General features: G+C 34.8%; 1 protein-coding gene across 2 annotated transcripts in view; it reads left to right on the top strand.

Annotated features, from left to right (window-relative positions):
* Window positions 1–813: 813 nt before the first annotated feature.
* Window positions 814–12,153, top strand: part of HnRNP-K (Heterogeneous nuclear ribonucleoprotein K) — a gene marked incomplete at its 5' end in the record, with an annotated part of 33,454 nt that continues 22,114 nt past the window's right edge. For both annotated transcript variants that reach the window (XM_069821359.1, XM_069821358.1), the window contains 2 exon segments: window positions 814–932; window positions 7,404–7,573. In XM_069821359.1, coding sequence (XP_069677460.1) covers window positions 814–932; window positions 7,404–7,573 — 289 coding nt within the window.

Genomic DNA, 12,153 nt, shown 5'->3' with positions numbered 1-12,153 from the left:
TACAGATGATATTGTTGTAGTTTATAGTCATACATATTTGATAATATTGGAACAGCTGGTACTTGAAAAATTCCCAGTTTGCAACTGTTACAAGAAGTGGATTGAGCTGTAAGTAATCTTGTGCACATGTCTTCTCATTTCGTACCAATGATCATAATCCTGAATTATCATGTTTGTCATAGTCAGACTGGAGATGGTTGGCACAATACAAATTACTTAATGCAATAATGTTTTGAGGTTAGACAAATGATTAAGTACTATGCGTGGACATATAAAACCCAACCCATAATACTGACTGCTGGTTAAGCTTAGCTACATGCCAACACTAGGAAATTAATGCAAAAAGATTTTTAGTGATTTATATGCTTGAGTAGTACAGTAAAGTTTCATTTGCTGGGGTTGGTATTATGGAAAAGACGAAGTAACATTTCAGTAATGTTGGTTCATGTTAGACTAGTGAAGAAATTATGTAAGTTACATTTAGACTGCACTTCAATTAGTAACCTTGTAGGTGTCAAGTTTTAGTATGATACATTATTTAAATATTGTAAATGAAATTGTTAAAATTGAAGAAAATTATTAAAAAACAAAACATCGCTAGAATATGTTAGGTTTTCTGTTGCTATATTATATTGAAAAGTACAGTAGTTACGTGAATCAGATTAAAAACATGCTGGGTTTGTTAGTCATGCATAATGCATACTGATAACTTTATATACCAAACATAACATTGTAGAAATACATTAATGCTGAATCTGGGAGAATTCAATATTTTTGGGCTTCTCATGTTAATCTTAAATTTCTTTGTTACAGGAAATGCCTCGAATGGAATGATGAATAATTCTCCAATGAACATGGGAGGCAATAATGGTGGTGGCCAAGGACCCATGCTTGGAGGAAAGGGGTCTACTCAAGTTACCATTCCCAAAGATGTAAGTGCTTTAGAGTTTGAAATTTAACCTATTTATGGAATGTGCCTGTATCATGTATATAACATGATAATATTATTCCAGTGAATGTAGTTTGTTTCTGTTTAAATTAACACCTGTTACTGTTATTACAGAAAACCCCCTTTAACCAAACCTCTGTCAACTGAAAACTGGTCGTGTAACTGAGTTTTTATAAAGAAATTTTAAAAGTTATGCTATGTAGTTTATTTATGAATTACAAAATTTACGTACAATGTTTGGTCAACCCATATTACCGATTTATTTATTTTTAATTTTAACACTATGGGCAAAATATAAAGGCAAAGTAGAAACAGATCCGAAGAAAGTAGTTACTAAGCAGGTCAAAGGAATGTATGCGAGAGCAACAACACATCGTATTGTTTACATGAGCCAGCTAAACCCACCCATAACACTAAGCAGGCATGATATTGCTGCTAGAAAAAGATGCAAACAAAAAAACAAAACTTCGAAGTTTTACTTAAATAATGAAGAATCAGATTTAGATTTGCTAATGCTGTACCTGCTGTATGCATTGCATCATTTTTTTTGCACGCTTTCATGTACACAACTTATAAGTCAGTTTATAACCTTTCAAAGGTTCCGTCTGATAAAAATCAATGAGAGGTTTAATTAACAGAACACATGAACACAAAGTCTCTGAAAAAATTCGAGTTTGATATCAATTGGCATTCTCGAGTTAATATGTGATATATTGAGCAGAGCTGGGAGTGCTGACATCACATCCACTGACGCCAACCTTCCAGCATGGTATACAGTAGTAAGAGAAACACGTCGCAACAATCAACAACATGCCGAATTGTTGCATTTTCCGTTGTAATAGTTACCGTGAGAGAATGGCTAGAACACGAAGAGGAGAGAGAGAGAGAGAGGGAGTCCAGAGTACAGCAGAGAGAGAAAGAAAGAATGGCATGAAATTGAGAGATAAAACCAGGACACGTCAGAGAGAGAGAGAGAGAAAGACTACAACACGACAGAGAAAGAGATCGAGAGAGGTCAGGACATGACAAGAGAGACAGAAGGAGAAGGACCAAGACGCAACTGAGACAGAGTAAAAGACCAGGACACGATAGATAAAAGCTCATGACAGAGGGAGAAAGAAAGAATGACATGAAATTGAAATAAAGATCAGGACACGTCAGAGAGAGAGAGAGAGAGAGAGAATACTGAGGACATGACAGAATGAGAGAAAGACCAATGCAAAATTGAGTGGAAGAGAGAAAGACGAGAACCTGATGGAGAGTAAGATCAAGACAAGACAGAGAGAGAAACCAGGACACAACAGAGAAAGGTCAATACACGGCAGCAGAGGGAGAGAAAGAAAGCCTGGCATGAAATAGATATATACCAGATCATGTCAGAGAGACGAGGACATGACAGAGTGAAAGATAAAGGCATGACTGAAAGAAAGTGGAAAAGATGAGAACACAACAGAGAGAAAAAGCCAGGGATAATATAATGGACACAATAAGAAAGATGAAGTATTATTGTTATTAGAGAACCATTATGCGGCTAATATCCCAAAATGTATTGCGCCTGTACCTCGACCAGAATCATCCCTGGAATTGAGCCATCTTGAGTATTCATATTCGAGGAGTTCAAACTGTACTGTTTTACTAAAATAATAAATATGTTCATTCATAAATTTGTTTTATTGTTTTGTTCTCTATTTCCGAGATCTGCTGCCTTCATAACCAGTATAATCAGAAATAGAAATTACAATGCAATCTAAGATAAAAAAATGTCAATATTAAATGTATATATATCCAGGTATATTTGAGCCATTGAAAGCAGAAGTGTGGTGTAAGTTACAGTATTCCTTTAACAGTCTGGGTGAACATGTTTAAAAAACAGTATTGTCCCTTTCATATTGCAATGTCAGGGTTCGAACTTGTAGGGTTAGTTTCAGACATAAAAAATCCATGCATTTATGCAGGAATGACAACATTATTACCTATGACACACCCTTGCAATACAAACTTGTACTGCACAGTGAGAGGTATGTGGTAGAGGTATATCAGCAGTACAGTAGCTAATAGCATGTAACTCGACTCCTGGTCTTCGTCTTCTTCCATTGCTCATAATTCTCCAATGAACATGGGAGGCAATAAAAACTATAATCTGGTATCCCAGGATGTGATTTTTGGTTAGAGATGGTTTTGAACTATTAATTTATTATCCAAAATGTCGCTTGTCTAGCTTCCTTTATTTCGATTAACAGATGTAGTCAGGGGTGCATCCAGGATTTGATTTTGGGGAGGCTTCAGATAATACACAATACTTCTAATGTTAGTTACATTCAGAGCACATAATGTATAGCTAAATTTAATTTAAATATTAATTTCATTGGTTGTCCACCACTGTGGAGTAATGGTTAGGATGTCTGACCATGAAATGAGTGATGAGCCCAGGTTCAAATCCTGGTTGGAGTTTTCCCTCAACCAATTGAAACAGAATTGCAGGGTAACTTTCGACGTTGGACCTCGGACTCATTTTGCCATCATTAATTCACATATTCATACCATTGCTCGAGTTACGTGATATGACTAAACCCCCAGTAGAGTGTGAAGGAAATTTTATAGCTGTTCTAAGAGCTTAGAATCTCTTGGCTAGTAAACATATCATTTGACGCTATTGTTGGCAATAAAATTTTATTTTTATATTTAAAAATAGTAAATGTTGTGTATGTAATCAGTTTTTATAACTTAAAAATTGTCGTTTGCATGAAATTCTTGTACATTTGTCGCATGTGACAATCCTGCTTTTGTTCCTCATGTGATTATGTAATTAAAAGAGCTGCAAAATGTTTCTCAGTTATTTCAGATGAGACTAGTGATATATCTCTGTTGAACAATTTCTCTTTGTGTGTGCTACATAAACGATGATGGCTGGATAGAGTACAATATATACATGTATGAGAATTTTTTTACAATTTATGCCTCTAGAGCAGTCATTTTCAACTGGTATGCTGCGAGAAAATGAAAACAATAAAGTTTGTTATAGTACATTGAAAGAATAAAAGTGAAAATAGGGAATTTAAATTACACCTTTAGTGTGCCACATGTTGATAAAGGTTGAAAAACTGCTCTAGAGAATGTAAAACGTGAAAGTTAGCACAAAGAATTGTATGGGCTAAAAGAGTGCAATATCAACACAGAATTGGTCTATCTAAGAGGTCAAGGGTATGATGGGACTGCTGCCATGCATGAGTGACCTATTTGTCTAGTGCTTGCTGTAGCATGTTCTTGCACTACCAAAAGGAGTGTTGCAAGTGCTTTCAGTCAAAATATATAGGGTGCCAACACTCAAAGGACCAGTTTCACCAAGCTTCAGTAAATCAATCCAAATGAAACATTAACTAGTGAACATTAAAATATTTAATGATTCACTAAAATGCGAGCTGTTCACCAACCAAATTTTCTTAACATTTAACGAACAGTAAGTAATGATTCATTATGGATAAATAAGTGCGAGCAATGAATTTTTCATAACTATATCAGAACATCTTTCTACGAAACCACAATCTACTATATCTCGAATCATATACAGTCTTAGAAAAAAATTGTTGTGTCTCTTAGTAATAGAAATGTTGAAGTTTTGAGCGTGATTTACACGAGTACGTTTATATTTGTGCTGTCTCCATAGACTTCAAGCCAAACAGCTATAAGCGTCTTGTTGCGCTTATTTTATGACTGTCTGGTAGAGCAGTCAGCAGCATGCGTAACTAATTTTTATACATGTTACCTCTCTTCATTTTTTATAGTGGAACGAATTATTTCCCAACTCTGGCTCGACTAGGAGATTAAAAAACTCTTGGGAGATCAATTTTCTTTCTGAAATAAAACAAAGATAAACAAACAAATTAAAGAAAAAAAATTACACCTGTGGATCTAATACTTTGTCCACATACCAGCGGCTTTAATCACTGCCTGGCATCTTCAGGGCATTGAGTCCACCAGATCGCGGAAATAGTTCTGGTCCTCAGCGAGATCTCTCCAGGTAGCCAGAACTTGATCCCATAACTGAAATTGATTTTGAGATGTGTTGTCTCGATATTTATCAATCCTCCTCGTTTTCAGACCTTCCCATGAACCATCTTTGAACATCTATGGCAGTGTACACGAGGTGGTTATCCTCCTGGAAAATTAAATTTCCTTCGGAAAGAAAACTATTATAAATTTCATGAATCCAGTTCTTCCACTTCTGTTTTAAAGCCAGTGCAAACAATAGCAATCCCTCTGGATCAATCTTCTTGGCCATTTTGTAGAAAATCTCTCTGATGAAGCATTTATTATAGTATCTGTGTGTGCATGTTCATATCTTATCGCTAGCTATAATATCACACAAAAGCATAGTGCTAGTATATAATACAGTGTCTGGTGTGCACTGGCCTTTAGTCAAAAGTGTGACTATTGAACATAATTATATGTTAATAAAGATTTAAGTTACATATTATAGTTACGGAATAATAATTTTCACACCCCAGTACTTTATTTATAAGTCACAGGACAAAACATATTTTCACAAATAATGTAAACCGTGTTTAATTAATTTCAAGTAAATCAAGTTAATGTCCAATTTCGTAATACTTATATCCTGGAGTATTGCATTGGTTCATACAGAACGTTTTTACAGAAACTTTGGTCTAGTGGACAGAGCACCTGTTTCTGAATCAGTCGGTCGCATGTTCGACCTCGCTGTTATGCATTCCTTTTTTTTTTTATTTCTATATTAAATTAATTTACTTTTTATTTGTTAATAGTCTTTACAGCAATACTTATTTACGCTGAATTCTTTTCCCTGGTACTTGTTCTAATTACTAAGGGACGACATACAACGAAATGAAACTAATTATTCTTACCTCAACTAGTCATTCTCATGTGAATCAGATCGCTTATTGTCTGTTCATGCACACTCGTCTTTCTGGGACTATACGGCAAAACTTTTTTTCTAAGTCAGTACCTGCTACATCATTTGCATGCAGGCCAACAATGAAGCAAAGCGGTTACAAAATAATAGTAAATGGAGAAAAAGTACTATTATTATTATTATTATTATTTTCACCATAATTATAGCTTTGTAATTATTGCATTCCTGATTACAGAGGTGACTTCATTTGAGGGAGTATGATATTTTATATACAATAACTCTAATTTAGGTGTAGATAATATTCTTGAAATCTGTGATTCAGCATGAAATAATTATTAAGATTTATGAATTTACTGTACTGTGAACTATAGTGCAGAGCTGAAAAAAAAGTAGAAACTTGATAGCAAATATGTGTTAAATACTATTTTCAAGGGAGATGTTCAATGTCTGCGTAAATTTAATTCTAATAAATGAAAGTTTATATACCAATTAAGTTTTGTTTTGTTTGAATGCACATTATGTATTAATATACTAATATTTCTTAGGCCTTAGTTATAATAACCACTTTCATGTGTTAAAATAAAAACTCAGTTGTATGTTACCTAGTTGGCTAGTTTCAGCTTTGTCTCAGCCATTCATATGATATTCTAACCTACGATCAGTTTCTTCTAATATTTTGAGTACCACAATCTTCGTGATGCAGTATCTTTCGTGAATTTTGTGTCATTGAAATTTTCAAAATTATCGTTTCTTAAATGGTTAACATTAGCTCCATCTGGCTCTTAATTTTCGAGCAGTTCCAGATATAACAATTCTATGTTGAAACGTTTCGCCATTTTGTATTGCAACTAGTGAACCATTAAAAATTTAAAGTTGGAAATTTCTATCACTAAATTTAATGATAACTTTACTGGTTCGTTAGGCTAAAGATGCTTGGTGAGATATAAAAATGATTTAATGAATCATTAAAACCTTAGTGAAGCTTGGTGAAACTGGCCCAAAGACTGCTAAATTATAAATATCACTAAGGTATTACTAAAATCGCCCAAGTGAAAGTATGGGAACATAGCAATAAAAATCTAGTTCTTGGGGTGTGGGGTTGCAATTCTTTCTGTTTCACTGGAAATATACAATAAAAATCTAGTTCTGTGGGAGGGGGAGGAGGAGGGGGTGTACACCACTGACTAGTTGCAAGATTTGATTGATATGGAAATGTCGAAATAGACGGCAGTTTTGTTTCAATTTCCTTACAGGTGCTAATATACACAGTCACATGTAAGAGTGACTGCATTGATCTGCTTCTTAATTTTTATGTTGTTAAAAGTTCAGACTCTTGAAATTCTCACCTTTATGTTAGGGAGTCTTAAAGGCCTCTTGCAGGTTAGCCTAAAAGGCTTATTGTGCGTCCCCATTGGAATGAACACTAGCATCATCTTCCAAAATCTGTTCCTTGGACTAGCAACAGTATTTTGGCTCCAACATTAGTGTCCATTCCTAAATCTTCCCTTAATCCTCACCTTTACTTCGTCTGTTACAAATTGACATAATATTTACTGCATTCTTCAGCTGGCAGGTGCTATAATCGGAAAAGGTGGTGCAAGAATACGCAAAATACGATCAGATTCTGGAGCAGGGATCACAATTGACGAACCATTGCCTGGGTCAAATGATCGCATTATCACTATAACCGGTTCACCAAATCAAATACAAATGGCACAGTATCTGCTTCAACAGAGGTAAGACACATTTTAAAAAGTTTGCATGCATGTCATGTCTTACTGTATTGTATCATGTTAATTTGTTGTTTTTAAAATAAGTTTATTTATAGGCTACTTGATTTAACATTTGTGTTCATATCACGTGTGCAAGATATTTGGGTATATGAATTGACCATTCTTACTATTGTTGAGTTCCTATTTCTATTGTCATATGTTACAGTTGGGTTGTGTTCATGTAACTGATTTTAAATTTTGATTTATATTTGTATGATATTGGTGATGAGGCAGTGATGAATCATGGTATGTAAATTTCCAATACAGTATTTGCTTTTGTGACTGAGGAAAACCACGAAAAACCTTGGGCCATGGAGTTTGAACTCAGGATCTTCCAAATGCGAGTCTAAAACATTACCATTTGAGCAAACTCGCTTGGTTACGTCAAATTGTACAATCAGAAGCGCCTGAACATCAGAGATAGTTTTCTTCTAACATGTGACATCAAATAAAATAAAATCAAAGTGCTCACATGGATTATTTCTTAGATATCACTATTGCTTAAGTGTTGCTTACTAATTGTATTGCTACAGTCGAACTTTTCACTTGGTCTCTTGACATTTCTATACAACATAATGTGAAAAAATCGTCCATAATTCGATTTTTTATATAATTATTCAGTTCTATAATAATTACGAAAATCGTACTGCAATATAGCACGAGCAGACCATATCAAGAAGAATTGAAGTGCTATGTTGAAGGCCAACAAAATGTGAATGAAACGATTTTCCAGTAACTCAAACTCGAAAAATGAAACAAAGATTAAATGCTAAAAAACCAAAGTATGAACTTTTTATGTTTTGTTTTTGTTGTATTACATGTAGCCTAATCGGCGATATATGCAATGGAAGGGGAAAGGAACTGACCACCCTACCTCATCTCCTGGCCTAGTTGCCTCATAAGTTATGTTTTTTGGTATCAATTGTGAGGTTCAGACCTGTCTTCGGACAGTTGACTAAACAACAACATTCATTTGTTTAATGATACTTTCAACTGCGAATTAACCAAGTTCCACTGTTTGTTAACATTGTGTACTAGAATAATGTTCGAAATTTATTAAATGAGCTCTTCTTTTCAATACTCTGGTTTGTATATGGGTCATGTCATGTCAATTTATCCAGACTGTGTCACCCACTGTTTCCAATTTTGCTGAGACTTTGCATATATGTTACCTCAGTGAATGACTTCCTTTAAAATTGTATTGAAATCTGTGAAGTCGTTGAAGCAAAAAATAAAGGGTGTGGCAAAAATTCTCCCTAATTTAAAGGTTAAATAAAAAACAGATGGATCAAAATAAGGAAACTGTATTAATATGAATGGTATCTAAACAGTGGGAAATTTAGGTTTACATGCATTGCCATAGCAATATCAAATGACATGTGCAGAACAACAAGAATTGAATAGGACATAGAATACACGAAATTGACATTCAATTAGTGCAAATTGTAATCTGTAACGAATTCCAACTCCTCACACGAGAATAAAAGCAACAAACACAATTTCACCATGAGGAGAAAAAGATGGTATAAAGCATTTGACTAAATATGCGTTGAAAGAGTAATGGAACAGAGAAAAATTCCCTCTGGCGCTGGGATTTGAACCCAGGTTTTCAGCTCTACGTGCTGATGCTTTATCCACTAAGCCACACCGGATACAACCCCGGCGTTGAATAGAATCGTCTCAGATTAAGTTCCAACTCTTGGGTTCCCTCTAGTGGCCGCCCTCTGCACTACGTCATAGATGTCTATGAACGTAGGACCGAAGTCCACACATGTGGTGAGGTGCACTCGTTATGAGTGACTATTTGGCCGGGATCCGACGGAATAAGCGCCGTCTTAAATCACGAAGTGATTTACGCATATCATATATATTATTTTAATGTACTGAAGTACATATGATATTTCCATGCAGATATTCTGCGTCATCATACGATGAAAGAGTAATGGAACAGAGAAAAATTCCCTCCGGCGCCGGGATTTGAACCCGGGTTTTCAGCTCTACGTGCTGATGCTTTATCCACTAAGCCACACCGGATACAACCCCAGCGTCGAATAGAATCGTCTCAGATTAAGCTTCAACTCTTGGGTTCCCTCTAGTGGCCGCCCTCTGCACTACGTCATAGGTGTCTATGAACGTAGGACCGAAGTCCACACATGTGCTGAGGTGCACTCGTTATGAGTGACTAGTTGGCCGGGATCCGATGGAATAAGCGCCGTCTTAAATCACGAAAAACTCGGGTTCAAATCCCGGCGCCGGAGGGAATTTTTCTCTGTTCAATTACTCTTTCATTGTATGATGGCACAGAATATCTGCATGGAAATATCATATGTACTTCGGTACATTAAAATAATATATAAATATGCGTTGTTAATTACGACAATTCGAGTGATTTTTGTAATATGTTTTAATATTTGCCCGGGACTTGTTTGACTTGATCAATTTTCCATGTTAAATTCAATAACTCTACATTCACATTACTGAATGTGCCAATGTATGTTGCAGAAAAATGGCACGTGATAGTGAAAATCTGAGCTCAGTTTTGGATTCAGCACCCCAAGAAACTATAAATGTAGCATAAATTTTTTAAAAAGTTTTTTTGACCCTTAATTTTGCTGACGTGTGTAATTAATTCTCATTATCTTGTTTCAACTGTTAGATCTTAGTGTGATCTGTTCCAGTCTGTTTCCCATCTTCTATAGCCCATCAAAATGTATTGACAGTTTGCTTTTTTGAAGATGATCCATTTTTATTCCCCCCCCCCCCCCTGTTACTTCCATAATTTTACTAATAATGTAGTAGAAGTTTCATTTTCACTTCAGAATTTTGTAATGGTTCTCATAAACTTATTTTCAGCTGCTGCTCTCCTCTTCTCCCCCTCCTCCCTCTCCATGTGTGTGTACTTTATCTCCTGTACTCTGCACACCATTAATGTCGCCATCTCATAATTGCATCTTTATGTGAAGTTTGACATCCTAAGATTGTGAACGTTTTTTGGAAGTTGAAGGCAGATATTTCACTTTTTGTAACTGCATATTGGAATACGATCAATTATATTTGGGAGCTTCAACTATGTGAAAGGAACAACAGTGAACTGGAAGATTGTTCGCTTAATTCAGAATAATGGTTAAAATTGTTTGCTTAATTCAGAATGATTGTAGAAATTCTCCATCTCTGTAAGTGTATATTATTATTATTATTATTATTATTATTATTATTATTATTATTATTATTATTATTATTATTATTTAGTGTAACTGTCTTCGCAATATTTTTATGAAATTGTGCCATAGTAAAAACCTTCAGTTCCACAATAAGATCATATTAATTCCATGTATGAGTTTTCTATTTTCATTTCTAAATACAGTAAAACCTCATTAATAAGCTCCTGCTTATATTGCTATCCCATTCATTGCGCTCTTTTTGTACAGTCCCTGAACATTTCATATACAGTCCTACGTAATTTTACCCTCTTGTAATGCTTCCAAATCTCACTTGTGAGCCATTCCACGTCAAATCGCACAGCAATAAAACACGACCTTCTCGGAAATGGTCGAATTTTTTTTCATGATTTCCAGACATCAAATAAGGAGACCCGTATTGTTTTATTTTCACAATTATTAATTATTTGTGTAGTTATGACTATCTTAAATTATGCAAATTATGCGCACACTGTTACATAAACTCACTTGGAACTCTGTGTCTACAAATAATTGAGATTTGCTGTTTGGCGCATTTTAAAGACTAAATACAACACTTTTTATTACTTTAGGCCTACCACAAATAAATTTAAAATTTGGCCTATTTTTTTTAAACATTTCTTTTTCAAAGCAAAATTACTATATTAAATAGCCAAGTTAAAAATCTGAAAAAAATTATAGACTTGTTCCCTGATGTATTTTCTGTAAACTACTGCACTTAGAAATTTGGGATCTGCACGCATACATTTGTAACAATTTATTTTCCGGAGGCATGCACGCGCTTGCAATTCCCAGCTAATGAACTACTTGCAGCCATAGGCTAGAAGGCTGACCGTGGAAAGTTTTACGAAATCCCCTGTTGCATACAATAACTGATCTCGCCACACTAAAAAAAGAAATGCATTCATTCATCAAATGATTAATACCTTAAGGAACAGTAAATATCTAAAGTTATTTTATTATTGTCAGCACAGCTAAGAGAGGGAGCCCTTCACAATCCTGTATGTTTATATTGTAATATAGCCAAGTGTTTAACGATAGCAAGGCTGGGTAAGGCAGTAAACTTTATGGCAGTAAACAGATGGAAGGAGACAAAATATAGAAGAGAAAAGTAATCAGTAAGGGTTTGAATTTCACGGAATGACGTGACTTCTATACAACATGAGTGAAGGTAAAAATCGCGTAATATATAACAAGTGTTTAAATCCATTTGACCTTCCTAATCACGCTTTTAAAAAGAAAAGAACACTAAGACGCATAAGTCGCAATTTATTGATAAAACTCAATTTAAAGGAGTCTTTGAATATGCGAATATGTGATTTGTTCCGTAAAAAATCTATCAACTTC

This window comes from Periplaneta americana, chromosome 3, assembly GCF_040183065.1.
Source record: "Periplaneta americana isolate PAMFEO1 chromosome 3, P.americana_PAMFEO1_priV1, whole genome shotgun sequence".
Taxonomy (NCBI): Eukaryota; Metazoa; Arthropoda; class Insecta; order Blattodea; family Blattidae; genus Periplaneta; species Periplaneta americana.
Note: the sequence above shows the minus strand (reverse complement) of the source record. Positions and strands in the feature narration are given on the sequence as shown.